We start from the raw sequence: 16,663 nt of genomic DNA on the forward strand, positions 1-16,663 counted from the left end.
CTCGGTATGGCTCTCTGTTGACATCATAATTTGTACTGATCTAAATCCGTCGAGTTTTAAGGCCTTGTGTTAGACTAGTGCACGAGCATTGTAGTTAGCGTAGGTGGCTTGTTGTGGATTGTAGCTGTGTTGTCTGTTTGATAGGCAGGGCCGTGCCTATGCAGAGAAAAAAGAAACACTCGCCTATGGGCCCGCTTTTTTAAAAACAATTAAATTCTAACCCGTGCATCCGTACGAGAATATTTTTTATTATTTAACGAATTTTGTAATATAATTTGTGTTTTTAAGTTTAGATATAATTATTTTTATAAATATATTCTTTAATAAGTAAAAATATTGATTTTTGTGTTTAAATATATTTTTATAGTATTAAAATTAATTATGATTATAAAAATATAATTTTAACCCGTTCATAATATTAATTCAAAATAAACTATTATAAATTTTTCCGTTCATATTACCGTATAATATAAATATTTGTTAAAATTTTGAAATGTATTAAAAATATTATTAGCATTATAGTTTTTTAAAATTTAATCAACGAAGGGAGTGTACAACTGGTTTTTAAAACCACATTATAGTGTATGCAATAATTTTTAATTTTTTATGTTTTGATTTTGTATGAAAAATATATTTTCGATATACATGTATAATTCAAAATTAATGATATTAGTTACCAAAATATTTTTAACCCGATTTTTTATATATATTTTTAGTTCTATGAATTTTAAAAAATATATTTTTAATATTTTAAATTATACATTTGAATTTTACTTATTATTTTATTATTAATTTGTAAATAAATCATAATCGTAAATATATTATATAAACAACATAAATATCATATCATTTACATCATTATAAATATTTTATATTTCAAATATTACCATTATTTTTCATATGTGAATTTAAAAAAAAAAACAAATTCTAGATATTTTTGATAAAAATGTTTAATAGTATAGAAATTATTTAAATTAGAATCTTTAAATCAGATCTAAATTAATATCTGATTTATTATTTTAATTAAATCAAATCGAATCTAAATTACCTATATTTAAGGAACTCTAAAAATATTTAAATTAATAACTAATTTTCAAAATTAAATATAAATAATTATTAAAATTATTTTTAAACACTTAAAAAAAATTAAGAGTGTTTGGAAGCAAGTACTAAATGTGCTTCTGTTTTAATATAATAGATTGAAATGTCCAATTAACTAATTAAAACTTAATCTAATAATACAATAAAATATTAAGATAATACACATAAAATTTTAAACAATTAGAAAAATTATATTTTTATTCTCCTTTTCTTTCTTAAAAATCTTTACAACTCATTATTCTTCTTACCAAAATAACCACATATTTAATTGGTATCTGTTAATAGTTAAGTTTTTCTAATATATTTTTTTCATCTAATATTAGATTTAGTTTAATTTGTGATTTAAATTTAATTACAAATAAAAACTCAAATAATTGGTTAATTTATCTACTTTAAGGAAATATATTTCAGAATTTTAGATTGAAATAAGTTTAAATTATAGATATTTTTTGTAGTTTTGTGAATTCAAAACCGATAATGGTAATTATTTTTGTATTATTGATTTTATATAATTTAAAACAATTAAAGTTATTATTTATTTTATATGAATCATATTGATTTTATTGAATTTGTGACAATGATAGTTAATTGGGATCTTTTTTTAATATCGTTTACGGGTCCCAAAACTCTAGGCACGGCTCTATTGATAGGTCAGAGTTTCTTGATAAAGGTGTTTATCTGTTTGAGTTATATCACTGAACAACTTAATATCAATCAGGTTATCATGGAGAAAATGTAAGAAGTGTTTACAAGCTATATTATCCATTGGACATTCGCAGACCACTTTAGTAGTTTCATAACTCTTTGTCAATGTTTCTGTTATATCATTCAAAAGCTGAGTGATACCTTAAAAAGTTTTTGAACAATAATAATACATACTCGTGGAGAAGAGTATGTTTTTCAAAATTACTTTTGACTTTTTTTCATAACTGAAACCAATGAACCTTGAAAGTTGTGAAAGAGTAAGAGTATAGTTCTTGAAACTTGCCACAATGAAACAAATAGACGAACAGAGGACAATACAAAACTCAAGAGACTAAAAGTTTTCAGACAACGACTCAAATCTTTTCAGGCAGCGAGATCAGGAAGTGTGTTCTGAATGTTGTAAGGCATCAAGATGTTGAAACCATCAGCAGCAGTTGAGATGATCATCCCTGGAATCTGGTTGTGCCAGTGAAGTTCCTTCAAGTCCTTTTGTCCCTGGAATTCCCGGTAAAATGCGAGGTTTTCAGAATTTGTTTGAACTAAACACGAGCTTAGGAAATTAAAGTAAAATGTTTACCTGGTGAACGAAGAGAAGCTGAGGAGGCAAGTCTTGAGGTGTGTTGACTTGTTCCTTGGTCTGAGCTTTGAATTCTGCTTCCTCTTCCTCATCCTTCTCTAAGGATAAATCCCATATCCTGCAGATAGCCAAACCCCATTAGACAGATTCACAGTTTTTATGAGGATTGTCGATGTTTTATGTATAAGCTCTGTGACTCACGTGAGCTGGTTATCGTCCGAAGAGACTGCAAGAGTCGAGGATTCATGAGCGCTCCACTCAATCGACGTGATAGCATGCTTATGATACTCAAAATGTGCTACCACAGCTTCTCCACCCTAGTTCAAGATTCAAATGCTATCACATCAGAATCTTGTTAAGTTATTTATATGGAAATCATAAAGCTATGGTCTTCAACGCACCTTGATAAGTCTTAGATCACGGATAGAGAATGTCCCGTCATCACTCCCTGAGGCCAACATGCAACTAGCCAGCCTTCATGAAAGAGTAGAAATAAAGAATCAGCCATATGTCGGTAACAACACAACCAAAAAGAATCAAGTTACACATTAAAAGTGGCGGAAAAACCTGTTCCATGAGATGACATTCACATCTGTGTTATGTGCCTTGAAAACTAACGCAGGCGATTTCCCAACTCGGACATCCCAAATTGCGATAGTCCCATCCACAGAACACGACGCAAACACGTTATCTTCAGCTGGACTCCACTGGAACAAAGAAAAGAATGTTCAGCCTTACGTAGAAAGTAGCAGTAGACACACAATTTAGCTACAAAGTGACATATATTACTTGTAAATCTTCAACACTTGCACTGTGTCCGGCGAATGGAATAGGATCAACAGTCCATGAACCAGAAGCTGGCTCCCACAAATGAATCATACTCTGGCAGTCCCCTAAACGGTGGAGAAAAAAAATAAATACACATTGACTATGTTGAAAAGCATGTAATTGGTAGAGTATAGTAGAAATTACTGAGTTAACTTTACCGGAAAGTAGTCTTCCAGCGGTTGCAGGACTCCAATCTATAGCATAGCCTTCGTCTTTGTGGCCAGCAAAGTTAACTAAAGGTGCTTGGTTAAGAACCGGTGAAGTTCCATCTTTACCTTCTGTTTCTGACTCAGCTAAAGCATTAAGATGAGAGCTCAAGTCCCACACCTGCCCAGAAATACAAAAGCCAAACCACTTAATATGGGACACATATAAAGAAACCCGTGTAAGTAGACAAGAATATATCTTGATCGTTTTTGTTTCTTAATGCCAAATGCTAAACTAATACCCATTACCCAACTGCTGAAATATAAGGTCGTTATCTTACCTGTACATGACCAGAATCTCCCCAAGAGACACAGATATGAGGATTTTGAGGCATTGCACGAATGCGATTAACACATCCATGGTGAGCAACCCTGCGGACCTGTTTATCAACAAAAAAAAAAAAATGATACAAAGTATTAGCCCTGAGGACTCTCTCGACTTCAGAGATGAATAACATTATAGTTAGGAAGAATCAATAATTACCTGAATATTTGGAACAGTGGAAGCTTCATCTTCGTTTTCCTCATCACTGTCCTCATCTTCGTCATCCTCATCCTCCATGGCATCATCACCATTCACTAGCATCTTGGGCGCTACATCGCGTCTCTTACCAGATACGTTGCTGATTTTAAATAATCCTACGGAGTTCCATTGTGCTTTCTCAGCCTAACGAAAGGGGAAAGAAAAGCATTCACAGGATTACAATGAAACTTAATGAGAGCAAAAAAAAAAAAACACATTTGAAGATATAAAGTTACAGGAGTTACCTGAGTCCCAGCCACCATATACAAAGTGTGAGGAAACTCAGTTCGGTTCAAACCCAACTTATCACCTAAAATGTCAAAACTGGACAAACAACAGAAACCTTCAAAAATCACCAAACTTACATTGTAATCATTCAAAAACAGTAAATTTCTCAACTTTATGAATTCAGATGTGAGAACAATCCCTAAAGTATAACGATTTGAGCTAAAATTGTTTAAATTACCTCAAACATGGCCAACCAACATGGAACCCGTGAAGGGAATTATAAACAGAAGCGTCGCACTGAAGTTCTTCACCCTCTTCGAGCTTATCGACACCTGGCTGCCAAACCCTAGTTGGAATCGATGGTATCGAGGAAGAAGACGCAGCTTCCTTCTTCTGTCACAATCAAAACATCCAAATTCACGTTTAATTTGGGAAAATATCAGATTCTAGAATGAAACAAGAGCAAATTCGGATTCGAATTTCAAACCTTGTTCTTCCTCTTCGACTTCTTAGGGTTTACGCTGCGACCCATTTTTGCCTCGTTATGATTCGAACTTTTCGAATGATGAATTCAGCTACAAGAGGTTCTTCATTTTCGTTAGGGTTTAAGCAATTTATACCTAGAGAAATAAATTCTCCTCCTTTTTTTTTTGCATAAATATCCACTGTTTGTTCATAATTATTCTAAATTCCTCGACCTTTCAGAAAGTGAAAAAATCACCCCAAAGTTACCACGTTAAAACTTTTGTTACTATTCGTTGATTAGAGTTAACAACAATCAAGAACTAAATAAAAGGCAATGGTCTTTCAGTGTACCAAACAAAAAAACCAAGTACACTGTAGTAGTATATATCTCTACTTGGAGAAGAATTTGTCCCAATCGCGAAGCGAAGAATCAACAGAATCATCAGGGAGAAATTTGGGAATCCTCTCGGCGCGAATGAACTGTTTCAAGATAGCTTTCTCTTCATCGATTTTCTTCTTCTCTTTCCTGTCTTTTGGTTCCATCTTCCTCTTCTCTTCCAAGATCCACTTGAAGAGCTCTCTTTGCTCGTCTTCTGGAATCGGTTTCCTTGCTACTTTTACAGGCTCAGTTGTCACAGTTTGAAACACCAACTCGGCAGCTGCATCTGTGAATTCAAACAGAGGGTCTGGTCTAGTGATCGGTTTGGCTTCTTCCTTCTCCGGCATTGTTGCAGTTTCTGGTTTCTTGGCCTCATCGGTTTCTGCAAATGCGCTGTTCTCTGCAGCTTTGTTCTCGACTTCGGTGTTAGCAACTCCCTTTTTCACACCTTTAGTTCCCTTTTTAACTCCCATCTTCTCGCCCGCATCAATGTCCCTTTCTCGTTTTTTAGCGAATATAAAAGCTGCAGATACAAAGGATCAAAATTAGCAAAGACCGAAGTGGACTATAATTGAAAGCTTATAATGCCAGAAATCAAGTGAGCGTTTCTCAGTTCATTCAGACCACGCTTATTGTTCTGCCAGCAAAGGATATTTTCCAATAGGAATCAGAACATGATTGAGATGGCTTTAATGAGAGTATGCTATACAAACCTAGCGTAGTTTTAGAAAGAACATGCTTAAACATACCAAAGTCATGAGATGTGCAATGCAATTATGTCCGTGAACCAAGAAGTTTACAAAAATCTATGTGTAACTGTTAAGCCGAGCAGGGAGAATCATTTCTGTAAAAACTGCATTTGTCTAGGTTCAATGTCATTCCATATTGCTAGGAACATCAACAACGAGCAGAGAGAATCAAAGTCTCTTGGAGTTTCATTAAGAACAGATTTTGGTAATGCCATGGCATAATCAGCTATCTTTTAGAATCGAAGCAAGCACAAATGTTCGACTGATAAATTTCTACCATTATATTTGATGAAATAGTCTCGTTTCTTGATACATTGATTAAGATAGGAAAAAAAATTCTCAGCTGGGCATTTCATCAAACACATTATGCACGCAAAATAAAACCCACCAAAAACAAATAAAAGATTCCTCTCGAACACTAACCTGCAAGACCGAGATTGAAGATCAACATAGTTCGCCATCCGACTGTAGCCAGCCTCGGAACGGCTTTCTGTAGAGGTTCGGGTGATCCAGAGGAAGACGGTTCCATCGATTTCGATGGAAATATCGCGAAACCTTACTTGGATCTTCCGTATTGCACAGCTTCTCCACGAAATAGTATCGTCGGAAAATGAAAATGTAGGTTTCAGATGCAACCCCACGATTTGGGGTTAGATTTTTGCTTCTTTGCCTTATTCGTCAAGCAAATTTTGATTCTCCGGTCTCAATTAACCTTTTTATTTCCAGCAAAAATGTTCTTCGCCTTGATCTCCTTCTACGAGACGTCTCTCTGACTGATCTTGGACGGTATAGTTTGCGATTGGGTCTCGAAAGTCTCTAACTCACCGAGAGACTCTTATAGCCCAACACAATAAGATTAGCACTGCCTTTTTTATTTATTATTATTGTGTAGTCAAATGGTCAAAAATTAACAATCCTTTTTTAGAGCTTAATAAAAAAGTTCTAATTCTGTAGCCCGTTCGGTTTGAGATAAAATAATTTGGCCAAGCCCTCTATTTAAGGCAATGCATGAATTGGTTTAAAAGCTAATAAGTAAAATAACACTAAGTTGATCAAAATAGCACTTAAAGTCTTAATGAAACAAAGATTAAATGTACCCCTAAAACAATTTGGAAAGGTCCTAACAGCTACCAATATCTCAAAAAAAGACAAACCAGCATTTGACAAAACCAAGACTCTTGCTAAACCGACAACTAAACCTCATTAGTTATCATCACCATAGGCGATAGATAGATAGATAGACAACGGTAGTTTTTATTATCTTTGCTCTCAAGGCTTGGAGGCACATGTCATAACATGCGACTTGAACTTCTCCAATTCTGCCAGGACTTCCTCTTGTGGTCTGTAAATCAAGTCACTCATCCGCCATATCTGCCAAAGAAGAAGAAAGTATAAACAACATTTTTACGTTTTATCGACAAAATTGCTCATCATCGGAGTACAAAGAAAGTGTTTAAAGGTTACCTGCAATGTTCCACCTCCACCAGTAGTCTCACAGTCATCCGAAACACTGACAATAGTCCAAGGATCCGACGCGTTCCAGTGGAAATCAACCACTTTGTCCCTATGAAAGTATATATATACGAGAAAACTTAGAAGCAAGTAAACGAGAAAGCAATGAAGAGACTTGGGATTAAGTTTTTTAAGAACCTGTGACCAGCATGCTGGAAGAAGAGCCCAGCAGGACTTTTAGCTGCACGATCAGACTTCTTACTAACCTGATGGACGATTAAACAATACCAAACATAAGTACAATAAATAAGTTTTCGTGAAGATAGTGAAGAAAGAATAATTCAGACATATCTGAGTTGAATTATGTACAGACCCTGTCATAATCCCAGATGTTCAAGAGACCATCTTCTGCAGAACTCCCAAAAACAGATGACTTATCAGGAGACCACTGCATTGATATAACATGATGGTATCAGTGAGTTAAACTAGGTACAAGTAATATGATGAAAAAAGAACATAATAGCTTTTGTTCAAACCTGAACACAAAGGACAGCAGCTTTGTGGCCCTCAAATTTGTAAATAGGCGTACCGACTCCATTTGCGGTCAGGTTCCTACGATCATACAGCCGGACAGTGTTGTCTGCTGACCTGAAACATTCAATTATATCTATTAGTACACGTAGGCATAGTCTATAAGTTTTCTTAATTAGATACTAAGTGTGCCTTAATCCTCTGTCTGTGCCATATATCTATTTCTCCATACCCTGTCAGGATCAGATTGTCGTCATGAGGATTCCAATCGACACAATGAAGATCAGCATCGTGCGCTTTTTCAACCTGGTAAACGCACAAAAAAAAAAAGATCAATATATAGAAGAAGGTAAAACTTCAAAATTTTGATAGGATCAAGAAGAGACATTACCTTCGTGACAGGGCTAGTGCCAGTTCTTGCATCCCATAGTATAAGGCAAGAATCGTCACCAACACTGCAGAATTCTTGTGCACTTCCCGACATAAAAATTCACCAGAAGCATCATCAGAAAAGCATGAAAAATGCTTCATCAGAAAAGCATCATCCCGAGATCAAAAAGAGGAGACTGTTTAAAGAAGTTACCTAGTCGGGCTGAATGCCACATCTTCAACCGTATCGTCATGGCCAACATATACACCTCGCGGACCGACAGTAGGACTCTCAGTTTTTTCACCACTTTCACCAGTCTGTTTGATGATAGATCCAGATGATTTGGAATCTGTACCAACCGTTGTGATGTGGTCCTGGATGCTCCACAAAACAACTGACTTGTCCTTGCCTGAGAAAAGAAACTTTGTATGAGAAGCGGGAAAACTACGAGATCAGACATTACGAATCACAGAAACACAAACCTCCAGAGAGGACAAAGGGTTCGGTTGGGCACATTGCCAGAGCAAATTCAGCATTATCTTGGTGTCCAGTGAGAATCTGCAAGAAAAATGGTTTAGATGATGCACAAGAAGTAGGAGTTTTCAATTTAGATATCAAAGAGTCGCTTCCAATGATCAAGTTACGACGAACAAGAATGAAGCGGAAGAAATGATTTGCAAAGACATTTTTCAGAGGTGGACATACCAAATCCGGGCGGGAATTTGCAGCTCCAAGCACAGCATGACGGTTTGGTTGGGTTTCAACATCCCAAATGAGAACCTGGAATCAACATATTGTTAAACTGTAAATAAGTCCAAAATAAAGAATGCTCTTTGACTGCCAAATATAAAGAGGTATGAAACCAACATATTTCAAGATGCTATGACCATAACAAAATAGAAGAAGCAGCGCTTACATCAGGACTGTCAGTGTGAGTAGCAACGATCTTGCTGTTCTGTGGGAGTTCTCTGATTCTGTTAACCTGCAATTGCAAATTAGTGATGAATACACATCAAAACAGGGTTTCACATTCATCAAAGGGCCAAACGAGTATAGTCATGCAGATACAATAATGCACCAAACAGAACTAGACGATCTTGATACAGGAATATCTAGAGTGGGCAGAATTCACACCTCTCCAGGGTGAATGATGGTTTTGTACTTCTTCACAAATGGAGAACGTGCTTCCTCATTGAACTGAAAACACATTCGCAGAAGATAGTAAATAAGTGTCGTGACAGGAAATCGATTGTAGAGGGGAGCATGATAAGTAAAAGGTACAAGATTAATAGCAGAAACACTAACTACCTGAGATATATGCTCTGCTGCAGCGACCCTTGGCTTAACAACTTCGCAGTTCGCTATGACTAAAGTGTTGGGCACACTGCCATCAGTCTGGTGACACAACCAAGTAAAATACGAATTTCAGAGAACATGAGACAAACGTTATTGCAAGCAAAGCAAGAAGCATGGAGAAAGCAATAAACCTACTTGTTCAGAGAGGTACAGACGCTGGCGATTCTTGTAGGTTGCTTGTTCGAGTTGTGGACCCCATCTGTTTCAAACCAAACAACAAATTCACCAACTAAAGACTTCATCAAAATATGAACACAGCTTAACATTTGAAAACATTGACCTTTCCTCAAAATTGAAAGTAGCCTAAGAGCTACTTGACAACATAGAATAATTTGGAACCAAGAAAGTAAGACCCTTTGTGCTGGTTAAGGCTTATCTAATTCCCGAGGATGATGCAAAATTAAACCTTTACAAGCATCAACGATATCAAGGCGTGAAGAAACAGCCACATCAAACCTTAACTAGAGGATTCGCAAACCAAACAATAAATTCACCAACTGGATCTCTAAGCACAAGAACTAAAGACTTCATCAAAATATGAACACAGCTTAACATTTGAAAATTAAAAATTTAACCTTTCCTCAAAAGTGGAAGTAGCCTAAGAGCTACTTTTTATAACTCAGCATAATTTGGAACCAAGAAAGTAAGACCCTTTGTGCTGGTTAAGGCTTATCAAATTCCAGAGGATGGTACAAAATTCATGAATCGAACATCAAAGACATCAAGGCGTGAAGAAACAACCACATCAAACCTTGAAAAGAAGATTCGCAAAAACTCACTTAAACCCAGAAATCGAAAAACTACCTCTGAGCATTTCCCTAAATCAAGAGGAAATGCAATTCAATCCAAACATAAGAATGTTTATAAAGATTCTCGAACAAACTCTACTTGATAACCCAGGAGCAAAGAAAAGTTAAAGCCGAAGATACGATTAACCGAAACCCTAAAAAGGACAGAGAGAATAAAAACTCGGACCTGCAGGAGAGTGAAGGCCAGACGAGGTTATGGTTGGCGAGCCAGTCGTAGAGAATGGGGACGAGACCTTTCCACTGAGAGTACTTCTCGTCGACACTCGGCTGCTGCGTTTTCTTCCCACTTTCCTTCATTTTCCCACCGCTGCTACCGCTCTGTTGCTGCGACGACGGAGTCTGAGAATCTTCCTTGCTCTTAGGTTTCCGGCCTCTCTTCTTCGGCCCCGGAGTTACCGTTCCTCCGCTCGCCGTCGTGCCTTGAGGAGACGCTGCTGCTGCTGCTTCGTCGCTCTCCATTTTCCTTTTTTATTTTTACTTGTTTGTTTTTGTCTTCTATTGATTACTTTAGTAGAATCTCTCTACTGCTTTTTACACAAAAACAATCACCGTTTCCTTTTATTTTATTTTTATTCACTAAAATGGATACTTTGTTTTTTTTTTTATGATGAAAAATCCTTAAAATAATGTATGAAAAATATATAGGATTAACCCAAGATTAGCTCATTTTGATGATATTAGAGTAAATCGAATAATAAGGAAAATTTTTTGAAAAATCTGAATAGAAAAAAGGAAAGAGAATGTGTGATTGTTACTCGATACTCACTCACTCATAAGCCGCTGATAAGAAACCAAACTCCAGCGATGAACAAAACCAAAAAAGAAGACAAAGAAAAGGAAGAAGAAGACGACGAAGAATCAACAATCTGAATAGGGAAATTGCACTGTCCCTGAGATATGTTCTGTGTGGTAATGGTGGCCAAACCTTGGAAGATACAAGCACCTTCATCCTGATTCTTCACTTGAAAATACATGTTAAACGCATAAGAAGCATTCCCATTTGCATCAAGACCATTGCATGATGACCCGTAACCAAGCCCCGTGCAATCCGAGTAAGTGCATGCGAAATCTATGTTAGCCGCCAGTTTCGTCAAATCTTTAGCTTGTGGATTAAAAGTACACCACTTGTTTGGTAGATACGTCACGCCTTGTGCACCTATCAACATCTTGTTCTGTCCTTGTCCAGATAAATCTATAGGAAACTTTGGCTGCCCGTCGAACTTGAATATTCCCCAATGGCGTTCGAAGTCTCCAGGTGCTATACTTTTCGCATCCTCATCTAGTAATCCAAACAAGTATACTTCAATGTAAGTGGGTCTCAATGGAGTGCCTTTGTTAGTTCCAAGCCTTGGTAAAAGCCCGTTGTAGAATCTGTAAGCATTTCCTGCAAAAACCCGTTTTTCAAAATTCTAAATTCCATGTGAATATGACATCTAAAGTACTGAGAAAATGTTGTAGAAGATATAGATATCTACCGGTGTTTGCATGTTTGTCACCCTCTGTTGGCCAACCAACTTCTCCAACGATTATAGGCATGTCTCCATGACCAACAGCTTTCAAAGCCGATACCAAAGTGTCGAAATTGGCATCGAAAACGTTTGTGTAATCAACACCGTTGTCATTTATCGGTTGAGCACCATCGAAGAACGCGTAGTTGAGTGGGAAATCGTCATTTCCATAGAGACTCAAGAAAGGGTAGATGTTAATAGTGATGGGAGCGTTGTTCTTGCCAAGAAAGTCGACAATCTGAGTCATTTGACCAATGATATCAGGACGGAATCTTCCAGCAGATGGCACGGGGTTGCTTGCTGGTGAATCGTAGACATCTGCGTTCAGAGGGACTGTTGCTTTGACAGAGTTTCCTAGTCCGGCTTCGTTTAAAGCGTTTTGGATGTTTTGAAGTGCAGGGAATGTGATGTTTATGAATGATCCGTTGTATGACTTGAGGAATGGCTCATTCCCAACAGCTACAAACCTGAAACACACATCCACAAAAGGTTAGCTTCATTGAGACATATAAACACATATTTGTCTGATGCATTTGATGACCGTGTTTGTTTAAAACATTTACTTGTCAAAGCAGCTTTTCACCAGACATTTTAAACATAACTCAATCTTGAAACATTCTTTGTATTTGTTTGCTCAAAATCTCATAAACCCTTTGACTGTTTTTAGTTTTAAATAAGACTTATGAGCAAGCAGACGACATTAGAACCAAACTGAGAAAGAAGAGAAGGAGAAACTGACGTGATATTGACGCCGCCTGTGAAGTTATAACGAGTGACATTCTTGCGAACCCAATCCTTGGCACGGTCGTAGCTGCACATGACCTTAAGCTGATCATTGGGAATAGCGACCATCACTTGGAGGCCAGAGCCAGCAAGTGCACTCATGGTGGACTCGTCCGCGTCGAAAAGCTTAACCTTGTTGATGTTATTATCCTTTAGCATCTGAACCACTGTCTTTGGTGGCAGCTTGTGTGTGGCCATTGTTCCCCAGTTCACACCTAACCCATCTACCATAATACCCAGAGTACCTATTAGGATTGCAAATTCCACAACGAGGGCCAACTGATTCGCCATTCTGAGAAAGAAGAAAAGGAATTACCCACCACAGTCAAGCGTGAAAAACTAAAAAAGAAAAACAGAAGCATATTTGAAAACTAAACACCAACTCTTAACTAGAAAATTCACAAAGTCTCACTAAAACACTTGCAGAAGATAGAAAATATGTGTGAGGATACCAAATCCATTGTAGAGAGGAGCTTGAGAAGGAAAAAGGCAGAAGATTAGATTAGTAGCAAAGCTAATAATTACCTGAGATATGTGCTCTGCTGCAACAACACTTGGCTTAACAACTTCACAATTTACTTAGAGAATTGGGCACATTGACATCAGTCTGGTGACAGAACCAAGAAAAAAGGGAAAATGTGATGAGATATTATTATAAGAAAATTTCAGGACATGAGACAACTGAAATATCATTGCAAGCAAGATACAAGACAAAGCAGAAACCTTCCTTGTTCTGAGAGGTACAAATGCTGGAGATTCTTGAAGGTTTGCTTGTTCTAGCTGCTAAAATAGTAAATCAAACAACAATTAAACAAAAAATGGAACCTCTTAGCACAAGAACTAAAGTATTCATCAAATATGAATACAGCTTAACATCAGGAGAAAAAAAAACTGAAATTTCGTCAAAATCATTTCTTTTTTTGGTTTTAGTTTCGTCAAAATCATTTGAAATCAAACACAACAAAACACCAAAATGTTGAATAAGGCTTACCCAATGAACGCTATCAAAAACAAAATCGTAAAACGTCCAACACGTGGCAAAAAAATTGACAGATATCCAAAACGCTAAACACAAAACCCCTAACTAGAACATTCGTAAAATCTCACTTAAACCCAGAAAATCGAGAATTATATCTCTCAGCATTTTACAAAATTAAGCGGAAATGCAATTCAATCCAAACAGCAGAATCTTCAAAAGCTTTTCATACGAAAACCTAAACTTTTAGAACAGAAAAGTAGGAAAAAAAAAAACTCGGGACCTGCAAGAGAGTGATGGGCCAGTCGTAGAGAATGGAGACGAAACCTTTTTCTCTTTGTTCGTTTTTCTCCTTTTATACAGTAGAACGCCTCTTTATCAATATTAAAAGTAAAAAATCTGAAAAATCAAAATAACGGATGATAATTAACAATATCAACATAAATTTTAATTAGGTAACATCGAAGAAATCAATGACTGAGTCAAGAGATTCTTTAGCAACGGTATTAATTTTTCAAGGCAAATTTCAAGAACATATTAGTAAAAAAAAAAAAAGTTGCATATTATAATGCAAAAAGAAGCAACCTACTAATGTATATAGTTTCCACCCATCTTTTGATTTCAACTCTTCCATTATTGCTATTTCCATTATTGCTATGTTGAAATAGATTGGATTTTAATTCACACTTCAAACAATTTGCGTGTATATTTTGCAAAACACCAAAAACTGGCCTCCATTATTACTTCAATATATTCTTGGTCATCGTCTAATCTATTCAACAAATAAATGTAAGACCACTTTGTTGTATAAAAACATCGTTCTAAACTGTGTTTGCTGGAACCATTTATGTGCGCATATTAGACATAACACTTGAAGCATAAAAATGTAAGAGTTTGTCATTTAGGTGGTTGAATGGCAGAGATACAAGCTGTTGGAAGTACATATAATCTTAAAAAAAAAATAATAAACGACATTTTTTTATGACATCATTAGCGAAGCAATGCTGCGCTGAGGAAAACATACAAGCATACGTAATGAAGATTATTTATTTATTTATTTATCAATATGAACATTTTTTGTAAAAAAAAAAACTGATTACTACTTTTTTGCCAACAATATATGATTTCAACCTAAATACGGTAGTTTGTTTCACTTGTTTAGTTGTTTTTCAATTTGCACCTAATACAGTAGAAACTCTATAAATTAATATTGATAAATTAATGAATTTGATTAATTAATAATTTTTTGTCCCAAATTTAAATTTTAACTAAATTAATTTCTTTATAAATTAATAACTCGTTAAATTAATAAATTTATAGAGTTCCAACATTATTAATTTATAGAGTTTGTACTGTAGTTTAAATTTTGTTGATCGTTTTATAATGTTGCTCTAAGACGTCATTTGATATTTCTCTTTAGATTAATTCAAAGTTTTCTTATGATCAGTATACTGCACACGCAATTTAATCGCAAAAATTTTGATTCAACATTTTTTCCACTTTCGATATAATTTTAACATTAATTAATTATTATTTGATAAAATGATAGATAAAAGATATACGATGTATATTCAAAATTTCAACCATTGATTTTAGATGTAATTGTCTTTTTTTTAAAAAAAATACATTTTAGATGTAATTGTCATTTTTATTTTTCAGATTTAATGATCGCCTTCAATTCACAGAGATAGGCTTCGCGTAATTTGATCTCCCACAAGAGCCTTCGCATCATTCCAAATCCACCTTGAACAGGATCATGTATCCATGCAACACCTTCCATGAGTATGCATAATGCCAACATAGATCTTTGTCCGACACGAGCTCGTCTCATCATTCTTATAATATTTTGTGTACCAAACAGCTCACTAGCACTTTCGAACTCGTCTTGCCTATAAAAGAAATAGATAAATTAGTATCAATTCAAAACACAATTTGATAATCATGCTTATAACAAACAACTTAATTAGCAGCAGAAATTAGTCAGCAACAAATATAGGAAAATGAGTACAATTCAGAAGGAAAATATGCAGCAAATTCGCAATTTCTGCTGCATCTTTTGTTTCTCGTGGTGCAAACTGCACAAGGACCGGGTCCAAAATTGTCTCCGAAGGCTTCCATCGCAATTTTTCAAAATTATTTTGATGAAATAAATCTGTAAATTAGGTAATTGAAAGATGAATATAAAGAACACCAACGAAGAAGTATATATAGGCGAGTTTCTGCAAAATAAACTCAAAAGAAATTTATTATTATATCCAAAATTAGAGGATGTTCTTAAAAACTTCATGGTTTTTTTGGGTAATAACTCAAAATTTTGTTTGACTTCAAAATATATAAATTTATATAGATATTGCATTCGACCAAACATATATAAATAGGTAATGCCATACTTATAACATGATTAAGGCCAAACTATTTTTAGTCACATATATAATTACAAATCCCTTATCTTTTATTAATTGACAAGTTTAAATTTAAAGTATCTTTAGTTTAATTATCTTTACATCTCATGCCATTAGAAATGTTTGCAAATCCTATTGTTTACCTAAATTATAAATGGGCTTAAAAATAAGTTGCACAAATACAATGTACTACATATCTTTATGGTTCTTATTAATTTCATAAATCTAAATATTGGTGTATTTACAGATTTAATAATTTTAAAAATAGATAAATTAGTAAATTTAAGAAAGAAAGAAAGAAATATAAATAAAAGTTGAGTAACTTTAACATTCTAATTTCTATTTGTCCTTGTTTTTCATTTATTTAATTATTTTACTTTTATTATATAAAAAATTATTTCCTTACAAAATTAATAATCAAATGTCAAATAAATAATTACTTTGTAAATAACAATACTAAAAATAGAGAAATGAATTGTGTTATTTCATGACCGTTAGAACATGATTAACGCGGTATCTAACATAATATCTTATAATTATTTTATAATTTTTTAATCAATTGGTTTTAAAAAGTTTTAGAAAACGTCTCTTATTTTACGACCATAAGAGACTGTTTCTCCCTTCACATGGCACTACCAAAAAAAGTGTTGATAGCATCAAATAAATTATATTAGAAAAATAATTGATACTAATTAGAGTCATTTATTTACAAGTG

General features: G+C 34.9%; 5 protein-coding genes across 8 annotated transcripts; all 5 read right to left on the reverse strand.

Moving 5' to 3' along the window:
- Window positions 1–1,995: 1,995 nt before the first annotated feature.
- Window positions 1,996–4,765, reverse strand: LOC18026321 (glutamate-rich WD repeat-containing protein 1). The gene is made up of 12 exons (XM_006408974.2): window positions 4,656–4,765; window positions 4,407–4,561; window positions 4,186–4,264; window positions 3,902–4,084; window positions 3,699–3,797; window positions 3,370–3,538; window positions 3,173–3,276; window positions 2,951–3,090; window positions 2,785–2,857; window positions 2,585–2,700; window positions 2,384–2,501; window positions 1,996–2,301 (listed from the first exon to the last, which is right to left on the reverse strand). Exons 1-12 carry the CDS (start codon window positions 4,698–4,700, stop codon window positions 2,170–2,172), a joined length of 1,413 nt encoding a protein of 470 aa, XP_006409037.1. The 5' UTR covers window positions 4,701–4,765; the 3' UTR covers window positions 1,996–2,169.
- Window positions 4,766–4,901: 136 nt separating this feature from the next.
- On the reverse strand, window positions 4,902–6,569 carry LOC18025811. Its single transcript, XM_006408975.2, has 2 exons — window positions 6,185–6,569; window positions 4,902–5,535 (listed from the first exon to the last, which is right to left on the reverse strand). The coding sequence occupies exons 1-2, from the start codon at window positions 6,288–6,290 to the stop codon at window positions 5,024–5,026; spliced, it is 618 nt and encodes a 205-aa protein (XP_006409038.1). The 5' UTR covers window positions 6,291–6,569; the 3' UTR covers window positions 4,902–5,023.
- A 205-nt stretch (window positions 6,570–6,774) lies between these two features.
- On the reverse strand, window positions 6,775–10,771 carry LOC18025890 (WD-40 repeat-containing protein MSI4). The gene is made up of 15 exons (XM_006408976.2): window positions 10,446–10,771; window positions 9,606–9,669; window positions 9,423–9,509; window positions 9,249–9,311; window positions 9,031–9,096; window positions 8,820–8,894; window positions 8,597–8,672; window positions 8,328–8,523; window positions 8,136–8,217; window positions 7,977–8,050; window positions 7,750–7,861; window positions 7,587–7,661; window positions 7,412–7,479; window positions 7,226–7,325; window positions 6,775–7,132 (listed from the first exon to the last, which is right to left on the reverse strand). Exons 1-15 carry the CDS (start codon window positions 10,736–10,738, stop codon window positions 7,031–7,033), a joined length of 1,533 nt encoding a protein of 510 aa, XP_006409039.1. The 5' UTR covers window positions 10,739–10,771; the 3' UTR covers window positions 6,775–7,030.
- Window positions 10,757–13,856, reverse strand: LOC18025891 (glucan endo-1,3-beta-glucosidase 8). Of its 4 annotated transcripts, none has more exons than XM_024160655.1 (6): window positions 13,294–13,808; window positions 13,096–13,177; window positions 12,527–12,862; window positions 11,755–12,254; window positions 11,046–11,663; window positions 10,757–10,803 (listed from the first exon to the last, which is right to left on the reverse strand). In XM_024160655.1, the coding sequence occupies exons 3-5, from the start codon at window positions 12,859–12,861 to the stop codon at window positions 11,050–11,052; spliced, it is 1,449 nt and encodes a 482-aa protein (XP_024016423.1). In that variant the 5' UTR covers window position 12,862; window positions 13,096–13,177; window positions 13,294–13,808; the 3' UTR covers window positions 10,757–10,803; window positions 11,046–11,049. The 4 variants fall into 4 exon arrangements, with proteins under 4 accessions (XP_024016423.1, XP_024016419.1, XP_024016422.1 ...); XM_024160651.1 differs by lacking the exon at window positions 10,757–10,803 and adding an exon at window positions 13,830–13,856 and having other exon boundaries at window positions 10,927–11,663; window positions 13,294–13,350; XM_024160654.1 differs by lacking the exon at window positions 10,757–10,803 and adding an exon at window positions 13,830–13,849 and having other exon boundaries at window positions 10,927–11,663; window positions 13,294–13,353.
- A 1,133-nt stretch (window positions 13,857–14,989) lies between these two features.
- LOC18026023 (LOB domain-containing protein 8) lies at window positions 14,990–15,683 on the reverse strand. The gene is given in 3 exon segments (XM_006408978.2): window positions 14,990–14,997; window positions 15,173–15,435; window positions 15,555–15,683. Coding segments are annotated over 3 exon segments (381 nt in total). The 5' UTR covers window positions 15,665–15,683.
- Window positions 15,684–16,663: the final 980 nt, after the last annotated feature.

The sequence above is a fragment of the Eutrema salsugineum genome, unplaced genomic scaffold (assembly GCF_000478725.1).
Source record: "Eutrema salsugineum unplaced genomic scaffold, Eutsalg1_0 scaffold_11, whole genome shotgun sequence".
Classification (NCBI taxonomy): domain Eukaryota; kingdom Viridiplantae; phylum Streptophyta; class Magnoliopsida; order Brassicales; family Brassicaceae; genus Eutrema; species Eutrema salsugineum.